Here is a 25580-nt window from a genome sequence, read left to right on the forward strand (position 1 = left end):
ACAACCAGAGAGGTAAAGGCTTCCCACCTAACACCACTTCCTTCCCCCGTTTGGGGACAGGTATTATGGACTGTCTGAGTCTTCTTAACTTCTTCCCCTCCCTTCCTTCTATTCTCCACTTGATAGTTTAGGTAGGTTACTAGTCTGCAGGAGGGTTTGGGGTGGAAACACTGCTATAAAGCATTATGCTTTAAACTAATCAGAGGCATGGCCCCTGACTTTAAGATGCTTCGATCTACTGGAGATATCTGATAGATTCACAAACTAAAAAAGGGAGTCATGTAAAGCAGCATAACAAACAAAAGCAAATCAAAATCTCACTAATAAGGATATAAATTCTACAGCAACCTGGGTTGAGTTGTAAAATAGAAATGACCAGTAAAAGTAGGCTGCTAGAAATAGATGCCTCTCAGGATGGTGGGTATGGTACCTACTGGCAGTCTGCACCATTACAGCACCAGGCAGGAGGAAAAACGACCAGGGATGCTAGAGAAAAATCCAATTTTTTCTGCAACAGGCTGTCAGAGAGTCATTAGCATTCCCCTGACCATGTAGAAACTCAGATTTGAAGGTCTTGCCTGATCAAACACACATTCCGGGTAATGAAGTATTGAGCCAACCCTTGGAAAGAAAAATCTGTAAGTCTTCTTGGAACTACACTGCCATTTGGAACGTGTTCTTCTCTTGCTTGTAGAATCATCTGCTGAGGATGAGTCCCTATTGGCTCCATTTTCTTTCTTATATGCCAACTATTAAAATGGAAGAAAACTATTTACCTTTTTTAAGGTGGAGTTGACATCTGATCCATGTTCTTTCTTTCAACCTGAGTAGCAAAGGTGTTGGTAATTCTGATATAGTAATAGTACTAGGTTGACTTAATATAGTTCTGAATAAGAAATACCTGTATGTGATTCAGAATAATGTGATTCTGGAATAGGTAGTTAAAGTTGAATTGATAATTTTTTCTTACCTTTTAAAAATTAATTAATTAATTAATTTATTTCTCTCCCCTTCCCCCCACCCCAGTTGTCTGCTCTCTGTGTCCATTCACTGTGTGTTCTTCTGTGACTGCTTCTATCCTTATCAGCAGCACCGGGAACCTGTATTTCTTTTTGTTGTGTCATCTTGTTGAGTCAGCTCTCCCTGTGTGCGGTGCCTTTCTTGGGCAGGCTGCACTTTCTTTTGTGCTGGGTAGCTCTCCTTACAGGGTGCACTCCTTGTGAGTGGGGCTCCCCTACACGGGCACACCCCTGCGTGGCACGGCACTCCTTGCACACATCAGCACTGCGCATGAGCCAGCTCCACACAGGCCAAGGAGGCACGGGGTTTGAACCAGGGACCTCCCATGTGGTAGACGGATGCCCTATCCATTGGGCCAAGTCCACTTCCCAGTTTTTTCTTACTTTCATCATCTATGTTTTATGTACATACTTGAAGTATATTTGGTTTTTATTTGAATTTCAGAAATACAAATCTTTAAATTTGTCCAGCTTCTAAAAGGCATATTATTTTTTTCCATTTAAAAACAATTTATTGAAGTATATCATTCATATATGAACATACATAATAAGTATAGAGTAAAAGTTGTGAATGTCGAAAACAAACATGCATAACATCATATAGGGTTCCCACACATCACTCCACCACCAATATCTTGCAATTTTGTGACATATTTGTAACAAATTATGAAAGAGTATTGTCAAAGTATTGCTACTAACTATAGTCCATATCTTACATTTGGTATGTTTTTCCCTCAACCAAACTTATTATTTTTGTCTGTTGTTCATAAATCATACAATTTATCTAAAGTGTACAATCAATTGTGTATTCATCAATGAATATTAGAGCATTTTCATTACTCCAAAAAAAAAAAAAAGGGAAAAACATACCACTATCATACCGATATGATGTTAGCACTACTAATTACAAATCCTATGATGTGGTTTCATTTTTTCTATTCATTTCCAAACAACTTTTTACAAATTCTTCACAGATTAAATCTCAGATTTCCATTCTCTAACCACATTCTATTTCTTGGTGACTTATATTCCAGTTATTAATTCCATGAGTTAGCTCATTATATTTAGTTCCTAATAGCATTGTCCTTTTGTGCCTGGTTTGCTTGACTGAACATAATGTACTACAGGTTCATCAATGTTGTCGTATGCGTCCCAATTCCATTACTTCTTACAGCTGATAATATTCCATTGTGTATCTATACCCATTCATCAATTGATGGACACCTGGGATGCTTCCATTCTTTGGCAATTGTGAATAATGCCTCAGTGAACATTGGTGTGTAGATGTCTGTTCATGTACCTGCTCTCAGATCTTTTGGGTATATACCTAGTAGGTTTGCGGTCTTTTATTTCTTCAAGGGTCAGTGTAAGTTGTTCTTACATTCCCAGAAATTTTTCCATTTCATCTACATTGTCTAGTTTGTTGGTGTATAGTTGTTCATAGTACCCTCTTATGATTTCTTTTATTTCTGTGGGATCAGTAATAATGTTTCCATTTTTATCTTTTATTTTATTTATTTTCATCTCTTTTTTTCTTTGTTAGTCTAGCTAAGGATTTGTCAATTTTGTTGATCTCAAAGAACCAGCTTTTGGTTTTGTTGATTTTCTCTATTTGGTTGTTGTTGTTGTTGTTGTTATTGTTGTTCTCAATTTCATTTATTTCTGCTCTAATCTTTGTTATTTCTTTCTTCTTGCTTTGGGATTGGTTTGCTCTTCTTTTGCAAACAGGGGTTCAGTTAGGTCTTTGATTTTAGCTCTTTCTTCTTTTTAATGTAAGCATTTGCTATAAATTTCCCTCTCAGCACCATCTGCACTATATCCCATAAATTTTGATAAGTTGTGTTCTCCTTGTTATTTGTCTCAAGATATCTTCTAATTTCTCCTGCAATTTCTTCTTTGACCCACTGATTGTTTAGGAGCGTGTTGTTAAGCCTCCATGTATTTGAAAAATTTCCCCTTTCCAACCTGTTATTGATTTCCAGCTTCATTCCATTCTGATAATAGAAGGTGCTTTGTATAATTTCAATCTCCTTGAATTTATTGAGAACTGTGTTGTGGTCTAATATATGACCTACCCAGGAAAAAGAGCCATGAGCACTTGAGAAGAATATATAACCTGCTAATATAGGGTGCAATTTTTTGTATATGTCTGTCAGGTTCAGCTCATTTATCATATTGTTCAAGTTCTCTGTTTCCTTGTTGATCTTCTGCCTAGTTGTTTTATCTGTTGATGTGAGTAGATGATGACATCTCCAACTATTATTGTAGAGGCATCTATTTCTCCTTTTACTTTTGCCAGAATTTGCCTCATGTATTTTGGGGAACCCTGGTTAGGTATATGGATATTTATAACTGTTACTCCTTCCTGGTAGATTGTCCCTTTTGTCCATATATAATGGCCTTCTGCATCTCTTACCACTTTTGCATTTAAAGTCTGTTTTGGGGAAGTGGATGTGGCTCAAGTGACAAGGCCTCCACCTACCATATGGGAAGACCTGTGTGCAATACCTGGGGCCTCCTGGTGAAAATGAAGAAGAGAAAGCATGCCTGCGTGGCAAGCCAGTGCCTGCATGGTAAGCCAAGTGCCCACGTGGTGAGCTGAGTGTCCATGTGGGTGCCTGTGCAGAGAGCTGAGTGCCCAACTGGTAAGTCTAGTGCTCATGTGGGTGCCCAGACAGCGAGCCAAGTACCAGGCGGTGAGCCGAGTGCCCACGTGGGTGTCACATGGTGAGCCAGTGACTGCATGGCTAGCCAGTGCCCATGTGGTGAGCTGAGTACCCACATGAGTATCTGCATGGTGAGCCAGTGCCCACATGGCAAGCCGAGTGCCCACACAGCAAGCCGAGTGTCCACACAGTGAGCTAGTGCCTGTGCGAGTGAGTCACACAGCAAGATGATGATGTAGCAAAAGAGAGACGAAGCAGAGACCAGGAACTGAGGTGGCGCAGTTGACAGGGAACCTCTCTCTACATCAGATTTCCCCAGGATGGAATCCCAGTGAATCCTAGAGGAGAAAGATGAGACAAGAAGACAAAAAGAGAAATAGATACAGAAGATCACACAGCGAATGGACTCAGATAGCAAAAACAGCAGGGTGGGGGAGGGAGAGGGGAAGATAATAAAATAAAATTATAATAAACAAACAAACAAACAAAGTCTGTTTTACCTGACACTGGTATAGCCCTTGCTCTCTTATGAAATATCTTTTCCAACATTTTACTTCCAGTCTGTTTGCATCCTTGGGTATTAAGGTGAGTCTCTGGAGAAATCATATGGATAGCTCATGTTTTATCATCCATTCTGTCAACCTATGTTTTTTGTTTGGGGATTTTAATTCATTATCATTCAAGATTATTACTGTAAAGGCAGAACTTACCTCAACCATTTTATCCTTTGGCTTTCATATCACATATCTTTTTTTAAAAACTTACTTTATTGAAGTTTTTAACAAACATACCTAAACAATAAGTGTATAGTAATAGTTGTATATGTTACAAAATATATATAAGTATATGTTACAAAACAAACATATATAACATCATACAAGACTCTCATAACTTACCCTACCACTAATACCTTGCATTGTTGTTAAACCTTTTTAACTAATGATTAAAAAACATTGTCAAAATATTACTACTAACCAAAGCATTTTCCCCCAACCCACCCTATTATTATTATCTATATATTATTTATATATGAACTTAAATAAATGATTAAGTGTATAGTAAAAGTTGTGAACTTACAAAACAAATATGCGTAACATCATAGATTTTTCCAGCCAGTTGAGTTTTTTCCTTCACCCCTCTTCCGGATGGTGTCTAAGCCTTCCCTTGATTTCCTAAGCCCTAGAATAATTTTCCAGATAGTTTCTGCCTGTCCTCTAACTATTTTTCTGAGAATGAAGTGAGCCCTCTCCCTCTCCAATCCTCCATCTTCCCAGAATTCCATACTACACATATTAATGTTATACTGTATATATATACAGCCATACCTTGGTACTTGAATATTGTGAAACTCATCAAATTTGGTACTCTGTGCATTTTGATGCGACAATTTTGTCCCAGTACTTGTTGTTTGTTTGGTGCTCACTGCACAAGCTAGAACTTGTTCTTGTCAATTGCCTCAAGACTCACTACCCTTTCCAGTTGAAACCAAGGGTCACACATTAGTCACATGGTAGCTCTTGCCCTATGCATATCTCACTGCAGTCTTATCCTAGCTTCTGTGATCATTTTGTGTATTTTTGCATTTTTTTCCTCATCATGTGTCCTAAGAAAATGGGCAGTGATAGCACTGAGCAGAAAAGAAAAATTACTTCACACCACCTTTGAGCAAAAAAAAAAAAAAGAAACAATATGTAAATATGAGAGCGGTATTCACATTACTGATCTTGCTAGGGAATATGGTATGCCTAGAACAATGGTGTCCACCATCATTAAGAATAAAGAAGCAATAAAAAAGGCTGATGTTGCAAAAGGAGTTAAAGCAGTAACAAAACAGTGTTCCCAAACATTCTCGGAAGTTGAAAAGCTGTTTTTAATTGGGGTAAACGAGAAGCAGTTAGGGAGTGACAGTGTATTAGAAGCCATGTTATGTGAAAAAGCATTAATGTTGCATGCCAATATTTTGAAAAACAAACTGGAACCGAATGATGGGAGTGTTGAAGTTTTTATGGCCAGTCATGACTGGGTTGATAATTTTAGAAAGAGGACGGGCATCCGTAGTTTCGTGAGGCATGGTGAGGCAGCGAGTGCTGATAAAAAGGCTGCTGATGAATTTGTCAGTGAATTTCAAGACTACATAGAGGCTGAGGGTTTTATTCCTCACCAAGGTTTTAACTGTGATGAGACCGGAGTTATTTGGAAAAAATACCAAGTAGAACCTACATCACAAAAGAGGAGAAGGCATTACCAGACCAGAATGTGTGCCCAGAAGCTGTGACTCAGAGAGACTTTGAAGCGTTTGAGACTGACCCAAGCCTGCAGGTACAGAGGGTACTGTTGTGCAGGATATTGTATCTGTGGGCCAATCCATTGGTCTGGAAGTTGATTATGCTGATGTTGAGGAGTTAGTGAGGAACATCCTGAAGAGCTCAGCACTGAGTTGCTGCAGCAATTACAGAAGAAGCAGCAACAAGAGATGGCTAAAGAGATTTCTTCAGGTGAGGAGGAGATAAGGGAGAATGTCCCCAGTTCCTTGATAAAAGAAATGTGTGCAAAATGGGCAAAAGTTCAAAACTTTGTGGAGAAGTACCATCTGGACAATGTTCTGACAAGCAGAAATGTGAATTTATTGAAAAGAAATTCTGAAAAGAAGACAGAAGCAGTCCTCATTGGATAAGTTTTGGTGAAAGTGAGAAAGAGTGTGTCAGAGCCTGTGGTGCAAGTTGAAAAAGGCAGAAAAGAGAAAGAACACCTGAAGTGCAAGTGCCAGTGTTCTACTGGAGGGGGACTCTCCTTCCAAGCAACACTCCATGTAACCTCTCATCACCACTCTCCCCCCATCATCCCATTAGGCCATGGACTCTTCTCAGTATAGGTAAAGTGAAGTTTCTATTTTATTTAATCTAAGAATTTATTAATTTTTAGGTTTATATCTCATGTAAAGTAATGATATCTTTTTACATATTGCCTTAAAAATGTGCATTGTCCTTGGTTTGGGAACACATTAAATTTATTTACATTATTCCTTATGGGAAAAATTTGTTTGGTACTCACAGTTTTTGGTATTCATTGTGTCTCCCAGAACCAATTAATGATAAGTACTGAGGTACCACTGTACTATAATTTCTTAAAGGAAGTCCCTTGGAATTATGTCCTATGTTCATCCTTGTTGCATTATCAAAAATAGACACAAATTTTACCTAAGTTAAGTTGAATCTATAAAACAGCATAATTTAGGGATCAGAACAAGTGGGTTGCCTGCTGTTCCATTCTTGGGAGTCTGGGATTAATTCTCCATAACCCACCTAGGGTGTATATCCTTAGGATTTGTCTAGACAATAAAGTGTTTATTAAGGACCCCACAGTGTGAATAACATTTTTGCAAGTGTGTTTCTCATCCAGGTAATATTTTTGATTTCTAAGGAGTTACACCCACACTCCAAAAGCTTCAAGGAGAGCAGAACCACCTTTAGGTATCTTTAAGACTATGATTACCCGTGGGTTCAAAGACTTAAAGGTTTATTACACAGTGGCTCTTCCCTAAGTAGACTTAGGTTCCTGAAAACACCCAAGGAAGTACTATTTGAGGTTATAGAAAAAATGGGAAGACTTGGGAGATTATTTGTAACTAAATGTAGAAATATAATAACAAAGAGCGTTGAATAGAAATGACACTCATATTATTTTACTCATTTTACATACACAATTATGAGTAGTGTACGGTTCATTTCTATTTATCATTCCTTTCTCACTGGACTTTTACTGGCTGTCCCTCCCTCACCATTTCATCAAGAGGCATCTAATTTAGTTTTATTTTGTTACAAATAATATCTACAGAAGAAGTATCATTTTTCTTACCGGCAGGTCTCTTCCCAAATATATCATAGTCTATTTGAAATGCATTGTGCTTCAAAAAAAATGCAGTGGCTTAACACATTCATCAAAGAATTGTGTTCCTTCCACCTTTAGCTTCTTCTGTCCTTAGTTGTGTGGTTTCTTCACCGTGGTTGCAAGATGGCTACATCTGCAATCATCAAGACTACTCACAAGGTAGGAAGAAAGAGAATGAGAACAGGGAAATAGAAAATTTCTTTTCTTCCTTGGATTTGTCTTTCCCTGGGGAAGGAAAAACTTCTCTGGGGATATTTGCCTACATCTCATTGGTGTCATAAGGCATCCTTAGCTGAAAAGGAGTCTAGGAAGGTAAGGTTTTCATCTGACATTTCCACCCTAAACAAATATGCATTTTGTTACTTCTGAAGAAGGATAACATGTAATCCAGTAAATAACTATCCATATTTCCTACAACTATCTTTCTGAATTTGTAACTGAGGCTATACAGAGGAACCCTTTGTCTCCTTTCTCCAGTTTCTGCCCTTCAGTACCTCTCTCTACTCATAGAGTGCAGCAGAATTCAGTTCTTAGGCTTGAGGATATTTTCAAGTATTATCTTTGATCTTTCCAGGATTTCATTGTAGAAGTCTCTATTCCTTCCATGATGCTCTCTCTGCCTCCTTTTTCCATTCCTATTACTTTGCTCCTTTCCCCCCCAAAGTATCCCAATAGGAGTTGCTTCTTATCCAAAATTCTTCTGTTTGCCAAAACTGTACCCTGAAGTAAACTCATGTGTCCTCTCCTACACCTCTCATTAAACATCAGACATTAGTCAGACATTTTTCTATCTGTAAAGCTTTATATCCGTAAAATTAGGATGTCCTTGCTGAGAGTTCCTCTCATGAGGGATGAGACCCAAGTAGGTCTTTGTTATTGGTTGAGGAGCATGAGCTTAGGTGACCCGAGGTAACATTCTTGGGCCATAGAAGTAAATCATAGTTGAAACTGGTAAACCGAAGTGTAGACTCTCTGAGACTCTGGCAGGAACAAGGCAGTCTGGGGCCTGGAAAGGGTTATATAAGGGACTTGCCTTTGCAGCATTTGTAAACATCCTACAACACTGATGATTTATTGATAAAATTGTGAAAAGAGAACGTACACATCCAATACTGAATCTACTTTGAGCACTTGCTAGAGGTAGGAAGGAGCAGTTGGCTGAGATGCTCAAGTGGGCAGCCAGACTCACCCAGACACATACAGAAATGAAAATATAGAGTCAGCAGATAGAAACTTCACTACCATCTACAGTAGTTGAGGCGGTCTGGGAGAATTCTTTGCTTCCAAGAGGCAAACTCACATATCCCAGGTGAACAAATTGGGACATTGGGAGGTGTCAATTTAAAATTCTCTCTTCTTGAGAGAAGTAGACTGTATGGGGCAGCAAAACTGACTTTGAATGTGGACAGTCTTTCTAATTGCACAACTCTAGTAGTGTACCCTTTAATAAAATACTATATTTGTAAGGATTTTACACTCTATCTGTATCCTTTCATGGCAGAGACCTTGAAAATGGATCTGGTGCCCCATTGGAGTGTGAGAAGATGTAATAGCTGGACAAGAGGCATAGTAAGGAGAGAGAAAGGTTGATATTTCAGGTGCAGAATCTGCCATTTTCAAATAAGATTAATTGCCACTGAAGAAGAAAAGGGGACTGTCACTGGCAAATGGATGTACAGGGGGTGCCAACTGGCAAAACTTTGGGGGAAAATAAAAAGACACTGAGCTAATACATGGGACATAAGCCAGCAGAGCTTTCAAGATCCAATAGCTCAAAAGATGCCTACTTGGAATGATTTTATATTTAACGTGCTTTTACAATTTAGACATAGTTACTACATTTGTTTTCTATCAGCAGAAGTGATTATGTAATGTCATAGTTTTTTCAAGTTGCTCCTTAACACACATTATAGCCCATCAAATCCTCTAATACATGGTGGAAAATGAAAAGCAAATGGATGCCTTTGTACCTTCATTAGATTTCACTTACATTTCGACCCGGCAGCCGGCTCTGTGCGGCGCTGCTGCTGCGGAACATAAATACCAGGTCTTTGGAAGGCTGTGCTGACAGTTTGGATCTAGAAACCTGGTCCTTAACCTTATGGCAACTTGAATCCTTTTGTTCTCAAAATATGCTCTTACGCCATGCCTTATAAATCTCTGAGCTAGGATAATACATTTTTAGATAATTATAGCTATAGAATGAAAATATAATGAGAGATTATTATAATCTCGCATTAGTGATAACACCTTAAAATTATGACCATATGAAAACAACAGTCTTCTGTAGTTTTTGTTCAAAGATATTAGAGAAATACTTTAAAACAACTGCATTAATGTTATCATCAGTTTCTAGTCCTTGTTTTGGTGGATAAAAGTAAGAAAAATATAAAATCATATAATCTCCACTACTGCCTTTGCCGTTTGTAGGATATTTAGGCAAGTTCACCCAGAATTTCCAAGCTTATATATATATGTATAGATAATAAACTGTCATAATTAAATATAATATTTTATATAAATGACTATAATTCATGGAATCAAGATTTTTTAAAAATGACACCAGTATCCTCCTTTTTGTTTTTTTAATTCAGGGAAAAAATATCTATGAAGCGAGTCACTTAGCCATCACAAATATATTGTCATGGGGAGCGGACTTGGCCCAGTGGTTAGGGCGTCTGTCTACCTTGACCTGGGTGGAGCTGGCCCATGTGCAGTGCTGATGCGCGCAAGGAGTGCCCTGCCACTCCGGGTGTCGCCACGTAGGGAGCCCCACGTGCAAGGAGTGCGCCCCGTAAGAATAGCCGCCCAGAACAAAAGAAAGTTTAGCCTGCCCAGGAATGGTGCCCCGTACACAGAGAGCTGACACAACAAGATGACGCAACAAAAAGAAACATAGATTCCCTGTGCCGCTGACAGCAACAGAAGTGGGACAAAGAGGAACACGCAGCAAATAGACACAGAGAACAGACAACTGGGCAGGGAAGGGGAGAGAACAAACAAACAAACAAAAAAACAAATACATTGTCACATCAATTATAATGGTCATTTCCTTATTTTCTTAAACTGTTTCTCCAAGGAAAGGGAAGTTATTTAACGTGCTTTATTCCAACTACAAGTTTCCTTATAAAAGAAATAATTTCTCTCTGGCCATATCATGTTCTTAGTAGATCACTATTTAGATGAGTTAATTGTGTTCATTTTTATGTTTGAATACAGCTACTAGGTGTAAGATAAACTTTATATTTTTTAAATAGTCAACTGAAGTATTATTACTTTGGTTGTAATTAAGAAATTTTTTTTCTCATGGCTTTCAAAATAAGTATAACAGCATTGCATATTTAACTTACACTATAACTGAGTTGTATATAATTCCTTTACTTTTAACTATCAATATAATGGGCTTCCCCTTGACCCCAAGTAATGGGGGAAAATCCTCAACTTTCAGTCCTATTTGGTTGAAATCTTAGTTCAAACAAATAAAGGAAACAATCCCTTCAGATAATATTCAGACTTTTGGGAGAGCAAAACAAAACAAAACAGAAATAGCTTCCAGATTTCTTATCTTGCCTGTCCTGGATTCCTCTCTAAGATGACTTCTGAGGATGTGGAGGGGTAGATGTGGTTCTCAGGACTCCTGTAGGAGGGGAAGATTCTTGAGCATGGTGGTCTTTAGAGTGATGGATCTAGTTCACCTGGTTGATACTTGCCCAGCTAACACTCGTGGATAAAGTCTGCAGCTACTTTGCTATGTAGAGGGCCCTCAAAGTCCCTGGGTATTCTGCTTCGCCACCCAGGTTTGAACTTTCTTCATATTCTTCTGGATCTCTTCTTCAGTGTCATGGCAAGAAATCATTAAAGCAGTCCTGGGGAGCTGTTTTTATGTCACCTGTTGTCAAGGCAAAGGCTCATTAGAAGTACTTTGGGTCACTCTGTCATCTGCCTTTGTTTGACTGACTCAGTCCACCTTGTTTCCTCAGGGATTACAGGCACTTCTGAGCCTGCCTGGTGACCTGCTCTTTGACCCTCTCTGTGGAGCCTCCCAGCTCACTATAGCAACTCCTCTGGTAAGCTATTTCCACAGACTCAGTGATTCCCAGATCCCATACCACATGGGAACCAAGGCCACTGGGGGAAACCACAACCTCATCCTGACCTTCTGTGCTGCTAAGTGATGTGGATGCCCTCCAGGTTGGTGTGGAGCAGCCTGTGGGGGCAATTCCTCCTAGTCCTAAGTGGAGAGTTGAGGCAAGAACCCTTCTCTGTTTCTGAGTTTTCCTCACTTATCTAAGCTGGCGTGTTGGGGGTGGGAGAAGTTTGGACATACATCTCTTTAACTTTGCTTTCCTAGTCGTTTGTCTCCATCCTGCTTCATTTTTCCCTCCAGAAAGAAAATGGATGGATTTTTTTTTTTTCTCCTAATGTTGTATTTTCTACCATTCATAAGCAGGTCTTGGGGATATGCTGTCATAGTTTGACATAGAAAAGGTTTCTTCTCTGGCCCAAGGAGAACTCCATAAGCTTGCTCCTCCAGGTTGGGACTCTGATACATTAAAGAGGGGAGATAACAGTATTTGGAAAATTCTCTGTCAAGCAATAGCCTGACTTGGGATTTTTTTTCCTTCCATAATCTTATTTTCCATGCAAGAATCTGAATAATAAAAAATTTTTTTTTCATTCCTTCTGATTCTAAATCCCAAAGTCCACTGCTCCACCCCTCCACCCTCAATTAAATGGACAGTCAGGACAACTGGAGATGGCCACCCTCTCAGAAAGGGCATCAGATAGAGCCCTTTACTAATTTTCATAATTTTACTGTCAGAAAATAAACACATTGTGGTAGGAGTTACCTCATTTCTATATGGAAATGGATGATGTGCTGGCTACCCATTCTTTTACAAAAATCACAGAAGAGGCAAAGGTTTGGTTTTTATCTCCTGGTGTAGTTTTTGTCACTATATAAAGAAGACATTTCGCAATGAAATGTACTGGATACATATAATTTTTTTTTCAAATCACACAATATGTTACACAATATAATTGGTTCATAGTATAACATGCTGTATGATTTAAAAAAAGATCTTTTTTTTTTTTGCAGTCATATTTCTTGCAGCAAGTACATGAGAGTGCAGTATACAGATAAGCTACTCCTTTCTTTCCACAGGCAACAAAGCTTGAAATTTTACCAAGCGTAGCAGGGGGCACCATCAGTACAAATTGGACCACTTTCATCAAGCATTAGCTAGTGGTTCAAAAAGAAATCTCTAATGAGATTGAACATATAGATTCCTTTCATAGTTAACAGAAGCCATTCACAAAAGAATTCATCTACACTCTCTCTCCAAAATACATATACCCTCTCTCTCTGCAAAAATACCAATCACTAACAACAGCCACTAACCTCCCCTGACTTGTGCAGCTGAATATCAACTTTAAAAGGGATAGTCCTAAATTAAACCATGGACTTTAATTAATAGTACCATTATCAATTATAACAAATGTCCCATACCAATGAAAGGTTTTGGTGGTGCGGTGGTATATTGGAATCCTGTATTTTATGCATGATTATTCTGTAAACCTACAACTTCTCAAAAAGGAATATGCTTTGCATTTTCTATAACTTACTCCAAGATATACTGGCTTATCACATGAAATTTAGAACAGATCTTATAACTAGACAAGAGGACCTGCAGAAGCATCTTCAGTACATCGCCTTTCCTTACTTTTTTTTTTTTTTTTAACATTTCCAATGCATAGAAAGTTACCCATTGGAGGGCCTTCTTTTCTTTCTTTTTTTTAAAGATTTATTTATTTATTTATTTCTCTCCCCTCTCCCCCCTCCCCCCATTGTCTGTTCTCTGTGTCTATTTGCTGCGTCTTCTTTGTCCGCTTCTGTTGTTGTCAGTGGCACGCGAATCTGTGTTTCTTTTTTTGTTGTGTCAGCTCTCCGTGTGTGCAGCACCACTCCTGGGCAGGCTGCACTTTCTTTTGCGCTGGGAGGCTCTCCTTATGGGGTGCACTCCTTGCACGTGGGGCTCCCCTATGCGGGGACACCCCTGCATGGCAGGGCACTCCTTGTGCACATCAGCACTGCGCATGGGCCAGCTCCACACGGGTCAAGGAGGCCCAGGGTTTGAACCGCGGACCTCTCATGTGGCAGACAGATGTCCTAACCACTGGGCCAAGTCCGCCACCCCTTCTTTTCTTTAGCACATGAACTTTCTACTTGAAAGTATGTTTGTATCTAGAGCTTCTCAAGTCACAGAAACCCAAATGTCCTCAAGATTTGTTATGATCAAATCACTCCTTGTGCATTCAAGGTAATAAGGTGTGTCTTCTTACTTAATATTAATGTTCTTCAAACAATTTTAGTATTTGAAACCATGAGGTGTGCAGTACACTTTGCAGTCATTGAGTGCCATCTCTCCCTGATGAGCAAGTGAAGTTGAAGGGATCTTCTGGTTCTATTTGTATCCATGTGACACAGAACAAAATAAATGAACAAAAATATGTAATTCTCTCAAAGAACAAACTGTAATTGACATATTAACAGTTAATGGTTAGCTACTCAAAGAAAGCTGTCCATGCTGCTGTTATGTCATTATCAAGAAATACTCCACAACGTGGCAAGACAGATGAAGTCACAGTGCAACCAGTTTATATAAGGAGTCGACTTACCACTACACACATTATTACTGACATTTGTTTTCTTGTATTTTAATTAGTAGCAGAGTTACGCTTGTCATGAATTGAGCACTAACAAGATGTGAGGTCAAGAATTGCACTGTAAGCACTAAATTTGTGTTCTTGATGGTGAAATCAGGCATGTCTTCCTCTTTGAGAAAGGACACCTTTCAGCCCCAGTTTATGAGCACGCAGTTTTTCATCTCTTTCCATCCCCTAAGTGAGTCTATTATTCAAATACAAAGAAGACTGGATCTTGTATTTTGAAATTGAGATTCAGGCTAAATTTCACCACTCAGTTCTGCTTCACTTGTTCTTACTCTGAGCCACTTGACCTCTGAACACCAGTTTTCCATTTGGTAAATTTGTTTGAAGATTTGTCCAAGTAGTCTAAGAGGGTCTAAGTACAATAAGACAGGGCTAACAGACTGTGAGAATTTCCGATGGAAAAAACATCAATTGTCACGGTTATTTAAAGATATCAGAAATAGTTGGTCACAGTTTATTTCCTTATGATCCTAAGGAAATATAGATTTCCATTATCGCCCCAACTCTTGTTTCTGTTTCTGCTTTCAAAATTTTGATATTTTAAAGAGGATGAAGACTGCTTGGGAAGTAGCCATTTTTAAATTAAAGGGGCAGGAGTTCAGTGACATTTGAAAGCACATTCTGTTAAGTTTCAAGGCTGATCAGAATAACAAGGTGATCATGGTTGAGACGGGATTTAAGAAATATTTGAACTTTAATGCAGAGATACTAAAAAGGAACAGAATTGTGCCTGGTACAGCTTCACTTGGATTTGGCAGTTGCTGTCCTATATGTGATTTATTTTAGAACAAGTAACAAAGACTTAGTGAAAAATACTCATATCAGACATTGGGTGATTTTCTTATTGGACCATGAATCCAGACCATACTTCTCTGGGTGAAGACAAAATATCTTCTGAAGAGAGTAAGTGCTTTCACTGTCAGTGTTTCAGGGGAGAAAAGTTCTCCAGTAAGAAGTGAGGAGTTGAGAGAAACTTGAGACTGCAGTAAAAGGAACTCTTCTCGTTTCTCTTAGGGAAGATACCAATTTGGCTCAGACTCTAAAGAGGTGGTCATGTCTGGACTGCTTTGAGTGGTAATAGATGAGCAACTTTTGGTGCCTTGGAAACATGAGGCAAAGAGGCAAACAGCCAGCCTGGTGAGGGGTGAGAGGATCCTACTGCATGGCTGGATGACTTTTGAACTATTCTCAGGACTATATCTTCCACTATTCCTGAATATTTAGTAAAGTCTGGTCTCTGCTGTGCAGTGAGTGATCAGAAAAAGGACAAGACCCTTCCCCAAGGCTAAACAACATGGTAGGAGGGAAGCTATTAGCAGAAGATGGCAGTGTCCAGGAGAGCACCCATGCCACAGGAGACAACACCCAGCAGCCTAGGAGATATTAAGAGGGCAACCCATGAGTGTAGACCCTGGGAACCTCTCAGGAAAATTCAAATAACATTTTTAGGGTAGCAATAATGCTTTTTCTGGCCATAATGCTGAAAAGTGTTCATGGTATAACACCAAAATTTATAGTAGAATCAAACATATTATGTGTTTGAAATTTTAGTAGGTGATTCACTCTGTCAGATATTACAAAGTATGAATCTAAAATCATTAAAACAATATGCTCCTGGAGAGGAAATAGGCAGATAAACAGATCAGAATAGTTGAGACATAAACCCAAACTCATTAAAATTTAGTATACCATAAAGGTGATTTAAAATAAATATTTCAAAAAATGGATTATCAGTTATTTTCCTACCTCACTACATATGAGAAAATAAATTCTGGATGTATCAAAAAAATAAATATGGGGAGCAGATGTAGCTCAAGTGGTTGAGTGCCTGCTTCCTCCTACCTCCTAAAAAAATATATATATACATATATATATAAAATGAAATTATAAAATAGAAGAAACCATAAGAATATTTATTTATAATTTTTGTGTGAGCAAGACAGAAAATTCAGAAGCCCTAAGGAAAAGATTGATAAATTTGTCCATATGAAAATTAAAAACTTTTTCACAGAAAAAAATCATAATATTTGCAATATACATGATAGAAAATGGGCCAACTTCCAAAGAGTTTACAAAAATAAAAATAAATAACAATTCAATAGAAAAAAATAAGTAAAAATATTACTATTGAAAATGAAATACAAAGTGCCAATCAGCATATGAAAAATTAATCACTTAAAATTTTAGAAAGCACAAATCAACATAATTTTCACATATCAGTACAGTGATATAACAGAATGACAAAAATTTTAAAGATTGATCATTAAAAATTTTGGTAAAAGGGGCAAGGAAATATACTCTAAATGGTGAGTGGTAGTATAAAACAGTACACATTTTTAAAAGGCAATTTTGAATTATGTATGGGAATTTAAATGTATATACTCTTTAACTTAGCTTTCCACTGCCAGAAATTTACCCTATGGATATACTCACAAGATATCAAGGGTGTTCAAAAGTAGCAGTATCTTTGCTAGCAAAGGTCTGTAATCAAACTGATTATCTACTTCATCATTTAGGGGAATAGTTACATAGATTACAGCACACCCATACAGAGATCTATTTAACCATTTAAAATAACAATCTCCAAGTTATTAAGCAACAGGTTAAAAAATAAAGGTAAGGAGCAGAATGATGTGTATGTATAGTTCATAAATTTTAAAACTTATATAAATACACCCCCACTCCCACCCCAGAAGGATACACAAAAGTCCCGTTTATGTTGGGAGAAAGGGACTGCTGGTCAAAGGCAACGGAGAAGACTATTGCTTTTCATGTTACATCATTTATTTTAACAGGTACATATGTTACCTTTATATAAAAACACTGAAACTTTTTAATGGAAAAATGATCATTCCCAAATGATATAAGAATACCCTATTTGAATACATTTGTTTACGATTTAAGGAAGGCAAATTCAGGAATATAGGAATAATTGAGAAGGCAACCTAAAAACAAGCCAGGTAAGGGAATGGCTCTGGGACTAGGAGAAAATGGCACATTGACTGCACTTGGGGAAAAATTGGGAATTCTTCTGAACCAAAAGAATACACTTAACCTTTTGACAATATTATAAATTTTTCCCATGAATTTGAACCAGCACTTTATTCTTTAATATCTAGTTCAAATGTCACCTTTTCTTTGAAACTTCCCAACCCCTAATCACTTCCCTCCTCCCACAGCTCTTTGCAAATACCTCTAGCATAGCATGCATCCTACTGTAGTGAGGCTATCGGCAAATTTGTATGTCAATCCCCAAGCAGAATGTGAGGCCTTCAAGCAGCCATAACCACAGGCTGGGTCATCTTTTTTCTTTTAAACTTGGCAGACCAAGTGCTCAGTAAAATTTGTTGTTGAAGAGATGAATTAAGGAGCCAATCAATGAATTAATGTCTGGAGGGAATAAAAGAGCTGTTGCTTTACTGAATTTTAGAAACCTTTTGTAATAGTTTAGAGATAGCATGCAAAATCTGTGATTTAAAATAGAAATTTTGATGATCTCTACATGTTGTTTTCTCCACACTGTATCCCCTAACCAGTGTTCATGACCATCTTAGGAAACACCTCCTAGTGGCAGGGACTGGACCATTTTTTCATTAAAAAAAAAAAAAATGAAACTGCTACTATGTCCCAGGCACAACAAGAAACAAGATAAACATAATTTCTATTCTCACAACATCTTATAGTCCAGCAAAAGAAACAGATAATTTAAAAAGCAATTATAAAAAATTGTGCTAAGTGTTGAAAAGGGAAGTACAGAGTAGGAGGAGGTAAATTGGTAAATGCTTCTAAAAGGAAGTGATGTTTAATCTGTCATTTAAAGGATACGTACATAGGTGGTTAGCTTGGTAAAGGGGGATTCCAAGACTGAAAAGAAGAAAAGTACAAGAAGCACACCACACACTCATTTTACTGAATGTTCTTTATAATTCTCAAGGACTTTGGATACCTTCATGTTGAATGTCTTCAGAGCCACTTTCCAGGTCTGTGGCAAAGGACATGGAATCTAATCTCTTTGAGCTTCCATTTCCTGACCCATAAAATGAGGCAATTAGTACTGTTGTAATGATTAGAGAAAACCTAAGTATACGGCCTAATCTGTGCCTGGTAATTATTATTATTGTAGCTTGAAAGTATTTACAAAGGGAGGGAAAATGCAAAGACTACATGTAATTGAGTTTTATTATATCAAGTTGTAAAAAGTAGACAGTTAAGCCTATTAAGAATGATGAGGATTGCAATTTAGCACAAAGATCACTGACTTGAGAGTTAGGAAAACTGAGTTCCTTTGCCAGATCTGTACTAGTTAACTGTCATCTTGGGAAATTATCTTAATCTCTCTGCAACCTTGGTTTCTTGATCTTTAAGACAAAGGGTTTGAATAGTCTTAAGCTCTAGAAATCAGTAGACCTATATTTTTATGTGGGAAAAGATCCATCGTTTACCTTGTCCATGAATGGAAAAAGAAGAGAATAAGCTTAAGTCAGATATGAGATTTAAGAAAGATAAAAAAATAATTTCCAACTCAAAACCTTGAAGAATAAACATAATAACTTCTGAGCGCACTTTATCTTTGGACTAGATGGAAGGGAGATGTTAGGATGGGTCCTGGTGATAATATTTGTATGTCTATTTATTTGTCATTCTTCGGTGTAAATACTTTCATCCTCATCTACTCTCACTATGAATTAGTTCCTCAGTCTTTATACCTGCTACTGAAAAAAGTAATTCTTTATGGCAAGAGAAAGAAAAACCATTTGAGCTCTGAGGTCCTTCCTACTCACATATATACCTGCCTATCTCTTGCCTACCTGAGAAATTGCTTAAGAATGGAATCTAAAACATTGCAGACATCTGTATCACTGGTGATAAAAATCCCAGTGGCCGAGGGTCAGTAGCTTTTCTTTCTTTTAATTTTTCAATTATAGAAAATAACACATGTATATGATTTTAAAAGTTTAGAAAAGTTTTCCAAATTATTATGTATTTTATTTCTAATGTTTACTATTTCTTTTTCCTATTATTGAATTTGGCAATATATTAGGCTTCATTTTTGAAGAAATTTTGGATCACAGAGGGGTTCAACTATGGCAGGGGAGGAGCATTGGTGTGGGGTGTCATTGATGGGGGATACATGGGAAGGAGTTTGCCTGGGCATGTATTTAGGGTATATAGATATGTACAGATGTTCATTGGGTATTGACACAGTGGGTAGAGATTTCAATGACAACTGAGGGAGTGTTGGGTTCCCATCCTGGGGAGCTCTGTTGCATTCTCCTATGGAACAGCAACAATCCCCCAAGTGCAAGAGCAATGACCAGTGAAGAAGGATGGCCCAACGATGGGCTCCTAATACTGATGACTATGCTTATGAGTCTGTTGAACTTGAAATTTTAACTTGGCCTAGTGTTGCAGGGTGCCTAAGAGTTACCTCCTGAGAGCCTCCATGTTGCTCAAATGTGGCCACTCTCTAAGCCAAACTCAGCATATAAATGCATTACCTTCCCCCCAGTGTGGGACTCCCAGGGATGAGCCTCCCTGGTGCCAAGGGATTACTACCACGCACTGTCTGGTCATGCAACTGGAAAAAGACCTTGAATAAAAGGGGGAAATGGTAAGACAAATGAGTTTATATGGTTAAGAGACTTCAAAATGAGTTGGGAGGTCATCAGAGGGGTCATGCTTATGCACGTTTCAGCAGGATCTCATAGACAGCCAAAGTAGATACAACCCCAAGTATTGGTGCTACGGAGGGCTACAGACACCCAGGTCCTAAGGTCATGGCAGATGGCTCCAGAGTTCAGTGCCTTGCCAGTGGGCCCTAATTTGGAATTTGTGCTCCTGACTGTGATGGAGTTGGACTCAGATGTGACTTCTCTACAAATGCCTCTTCTGTCCCTTTTATTGAAATTGTGGTTGGCGCTGGGGTTGATGTATGCCCAGGAAACTTCAATCTCTGGGCTGACCATGTGCCAGCTGGGCCCTGAACCTCAATGGTGTTGCAGCACCTACTCTCCAGTTCATTGGATTTACCCAGGTCAGCAGACAGGGAGGTGAGAATGGACAACCACCATACCAAGGAAGCAAGAGAGTCTATAGCTGTGGGCACAAGAGTCCCATCCACCAGCTGTGTGGGAGTGAAGCCCCCTCTCAATTGAGAGATGGAGTGGGCATTGTCAACCCAGGGCCCGCAGGATGGAGGAATAAAATATGGATTAGAGTAGATTTACTAGTATTCAACTATAGAATATTGTGACTCTAGCAATGGAAGAAATTATGTCATTGATGTGGAAAGAGTGGCCATGGGTATTGCTGAAGGCAGGGAAAGGGAAAAGGAGGTATGTTTTGGGAGCATTTTAGGGACTTGGAGTTGTCCTGAATGTTATTGCAGGGATAGATGAGGACATTATATATCCTGCCATAACCCACCGAATGGACTGGTAGAGAGTGTACACTATAATGTAAACTATAATCCATGCTGTGTAGCAGTGCTCCAAAATGTATTCATCAAATGCAATGAATATACCACACTAATGAAAGAAGTCGTCAATGTGGGAAAATGGGGGATGTGGGGAGTAGGGCATATGGAAAACTCATTTATTTTTAATGTAACATTTTGTGTGATCTATGTGTCTTTTAAAAATAAATTAAAAATATGTTTAAAAAAAAATAAGGTAAGCCTGAAGGAGAAGGCAGAGATTGGCAGACCTGCCATTTTGCCTTACCATATGTTATGACTCTTGGATCTGCATTGATTTGAATATTTTCACAGCCATTGAATTGTAAGCTTTTACCCTAATAAATCCCCATTATCAAATCCAAAACAAAACAAAACAGTTTAGAAAGGAATACACTGAATAGGGAATCTCCCTCCAATTCTCATCCCACTCCTCAGAGGTAATCCCTGCCTACATTTCTTCATATATCCATATATTTCTAAGTTAATCACATTTATACTTATTGATACAATAGATATGTTTGGTCTTAATTCTGAGATCTTACTTTATGTTACTATTTTAAATTCTTTTTCTTTTGCTATAGGACCTGGTTTACATTTTGTTTAATTTTGTGTTTCTATTTTGATAATTTGAAGGTTTAAAATATTTTAAATTATTTTGGTGATTATCTTTATAACTATATCCAGAATATTACATTCTTATTTCTTTTTTTTTAGGTACTGGGACCGGGGATTAAACCCTGGACCTTGTATGTGGGAAGACAGTGCTCAACCACTGAGTCACATGGGCTCCCCCTATTTCTTCACGTATCAACTTTACAAAATATTTATTAACTTCTCACTCTGGAAAATAAAAAATTTAAGACATGTATATTACTTCCTACCTCCCCTTCCACTTTCTATTTTCTAATTCGTTAATCTTTTTTTTTTAAAGATTTGTTTATTTATCCCCAACCCCCCCTTGCGGCGTGTTCCTTTTCTTTTGCTGTCTCTTCTCTGTCCATTCCCTGCGTATTTTTTCTGTATCTGCTTGTCTCCCTTTTGTTGCATCATCTTGCTGCACCAGCTCTCTGCAGTGCACGGGCCAGCTTTTCCTTCACAGGGAGGCCCTGGGATGTGAACCCAGAGACAGGAGCCCAACTGATTGAGCCAGAGCTGCTTCCCTTAATCATTTTTTTAAACACTGTAGATTTACAACATTTAAATATGCTTTTATAACTATATTATAAAACTGTTCCTTATCCTTTATGGGGTCCAGTGGACCCCAGCTCTGGCTTCCCTGCCCTAAGGGAAACTCAGCCTCCGGTAAGCAGGTGCTTGCATGCCCCAGGACACAAGTTAAAATGTAACAAACCTCCTCATAGGAGAACAATACAGATTGCAACATAGACTGATGTTCTCCTGCTGTACAATTCCTTCTTACAGTACATGTAACTCTGTTATGAAATGTCTTTGTTCTGAGACTACATATTGCCCCTCACTTTTCGGCCCCTCTGCCGAGTGCCATTTTCATTCTCTGGAGTGCCGCCACCAGAATGAATCTCTCCAGTCTGTAAGTCCCAATAAATAAAGCTCACCTTACTGAGTGCTTCTTTGGTCTGGCCAATGCCCCAACTACTGCCCTTCAGGAGCTTGGCTGCAACACCTTAAATATATATTTAAATAATTCAGTGCTCACCACCTGTCCTTTGCCCAATGATAGTTTAATTCATTGCTTGCTTTAGATGGATTTCATCATTTGATTTTTCAGGGACTCACCAATGCCTTTGTCAAGACTCCTCTCTTGCCTTTATACTTCAAATCCAGTTTTGCTTTTATTCTCTGAAAAATTTGCAGGCTTTGCTTCACTCTCCTTTGGCACTGAATTTTGTTATGGAGTAGCCTAAGTCAGCCTATTCCTCTTCTCTCCCCACCCGCTTTGAAGTGACTTCAATCTATTTCTGTGGCTTAGATGCTATTCTCCGCCATTCGCACCTACCAGAACAGTTTGTAGATTCAGGCTAGTTTCACACAAAAAACTATATTTAAAAAATATATATATTTATAATGTTAAAATTAGCACATATTTTATGATCTTACCTTTTGTTGTGTAATAAAGAACTTGGTTTAAATTTGTCCCTAGTTCCGGGAAGATGCTCTGTAAATCTTTGGAATTTCCCAAAGATAGGAGTATCTTTTATTATTTGTGGTGGGCCCCAAACTACACCTGATACTTTATGCTAACTAGATGGCTCAGCGTGGGGGTCAGCCACACCACCAGTTTTAGGTAGGGGGCTGGCCTTGCTAGACAGACCATGTGCTTAGGTGATTGGTACTTTGAGCCACTTCATAACAGCCAGACCTCTGGAGAAAGGACTGAAGCACGGTGATTCTATCAATCATGCCTATGTAACAAATTGCCAATCAAAACTCCCGACACTTGAAGCTCCAGAGGGCTTCCCTGATTGGTAACAAACCCCTAGATGTGCCTGAGATACTTTCTGACCCCAAGGGAAAGGACAAGGAAGCTTCCTGTGCAACCCTCCTTCTTTGGCTTACTTGTGTCCTTTTCTTTGGCTTATTTGTATCCTTTCCTGCTATAAGAAAATTATAGCTCTTAAGTATAGTGTTTATTGAATTCATTTTGAGTTGTTTCAGTGAAAATATTGAGCCTGAGGGGATGGGGGGAATCCTTGAATTTGTGGCCAGTTGGTCAGAAGTATGGGTGGCCCAGGATTCCCTGACTTTGGTGTCTGAAGTGACAGCGGTCTTGTGGGGACAGTGCTCAGTTAATTGTCCTAACTCCTGGAATAGTCAGAATTGCATTGCAGTTGATGTATGAAGTTACACCTTCATAAAACGATTTCAAGTTATCTATTTAGCTAACTACCCAACCTGTATATATGCACAAGTAGAAGTCTGGAATTATTTGGGGGAAGGGGGCTGGTAGGGCCTGGGGTGCTTATTAAAGTTGAATCTTTGTACTTTATGCAATGTTTGAATTCTTTATAATGAATCTCATTACTTTTACTAAATTAAGTAATTTTCCACCCCCCATCTACCCAAAAAAAGATGGCACTAAATATGCCAAGACATAATATTAATTCAGGATGGTGAATTTTCTTCTTTGTACTTCTTTGTATGATATGAAGGAAAACAACCCACAAAGGCATTTGAAGTGTTTCATGTATTTAAAAAGATACAATTTCTTAATCACCTCTTCCCAATTGAGAACTTGAGTAGGTTAATGGGTTTGTGTCAAAGACCTGGCATTATTTTTCCTGGCAAAGGAAACTTGGCAAATGAAAAATAAACCAGATTTCATGGCAATATGAAACTACAGGGCAAAAGACATTGAATGTTTTAGATGGAAATTTTTATATAGCTATGGCTAGATATGAGAATGAGATTCTTTAGAGATGGCGCCTATCAAGACCTCTTGGTTCATGTTCTATTCTTTCTCTTGTATCACCTCTGGTTCTTAAAGTTCCTTTTTCTTACCAAAGTGCCTCAAATAAAATATTCAGTTCTGATATCTAACATTTGGGATTCTTCATTATCATCTCCAATTTAGGCATTCAAGTTGCCACTTAAGGGAAATATGTCACACAATGTATTTTCAAAATGTTCAACTGACTTTTTATCAAATTATAAATCCTGAAGCTTCAATGTCTAATGTACCAAACAGATCTTTTCTCATTCCTACAGAAATTTATGGGTTGTTTCTGCTCAATTATTTGTAACTATAGTTCTACAAAACGATTTCTCTTTTGTATTCTGGGGTACTCTGGGAAGGACTTCATTATGGCATTCAGCTATTAGGCATTTGAGGCTATGTAAAATGGTAAGAGAAACCACCCCAGGGGACACTAAAACATGCAAACATTAACTAAAGTCTTAGGCAATTTGTGTACTTTAGATGCAACCAAAACTCCGTAGAGATGGGAATCCCCAAGTGTTTTGATTGTACATACTTTGAGTAAAATGTTGTTGATCATGTACCCCCAATATGAGTACAACTGTACCAGTATTATACTTATAAAAACCATATGGAAAAAGAGGATGAAATACAAAAGGTAAAAGCTGGTAATCTCTCCTCATTAATAGTGGAGTGTTTCACGCACTTCACTTTGGAGATCAATGCTATTTAGTTGAGAAGGAAATCATTCCTAGCTGTGGTGACCTCGGACATCCTTAAGGAAGAAGTACTGAATAATCAAACTTTTATTAACAAGATTCTGACAGGTCAAAAGGGTAAGTCTGACATCATTCTGTGTGAAAGAACTTAATTGGGGAGGTAGACATTGGCAAAAAGACAAAGACAAGGGAAGTGAAAGTTAGGATCATTCTTTTTCCTGTTTCTTTTTCATTGTTTTCTAAATCTTGTAGTATAGAATAGTGATTAAGAACAGAGTCTAGAGTAAGAAAGACCTAATTCACATATTGATTCTGCTACTTATCATTAACGTGGCCTTTGGTAAATAGTTTCAACTGCAAAATGGGGATAATAGTAGTGTTCTCACCAGAATGCAATACGGATTAAACAGGAAAATGCAAGGCAAAAGTTTGTACCCTGCCTGACAGAATGAATGCACAATTCTACTGCACCCAAGCTTTCTGCACCTCCTTATAGAAGGTGGGTTCTTTGAAAGCAACAAATAAGTGCCGTTATATCCCTATTTTCTAGCTCAATTACTTTACTTGTACTAGGCACTCAAATATTGATTAAATGTTAGATTAGTAGCTAAATTTGTCTGGAGTTAAAAGTTCACGAAAGGAGTAGCAATACCCAGAAAGGGTCAGGCTGTAGAAGGTCACAAAGTCTGAGGAATGTGCATTTTA

The 25580-nt window shown here is 38.2% G+C and overlaps 1 protein-coding gene across 1 annotated transcript in view; it reads right to left on the bottom strand.

The window, feature by feature from the left end:
* Positions 1-1930: 1930 nt before the first annotated feature.
* C1GALT1 (core 1 synthase, glycoprotein-N-acetylgalactosamine 3-beta-galactosyltransferase 1) overlaps positions 1931-25580 on the bottom strand; it is a 63762-nt gene continuing 40112 nt past the window's right edge. Inside the window, exon 4 of the mRNA XM_071215166.1 lies at positions 1931-4023. Within this exon, the coding sequence (XP_071071267.1) occupies positions 3991-4023 (33 nt within the window). The 3' untranslated portion in view covers positions 1931-3990. The remainder of the gene's footprint in view (positions 4024-25580) is intronic.

Source organism: Dasypus novemcinctus, chromosome 5, assembly GCF_030445035.2.
Source record: "Dasypus novemcinctus isolate mDasNov1 chromosome 5, mDasNov1.1.hap2, whole genome shotgun sequence".
Classification (NCBI taxonomy): domain Eukaryota; kingdom Metazoa; phylum Chordata; class Mammalia; order Cingulata; family Dasypodidae; genus Dasypus; species Dasypus novemcinctus.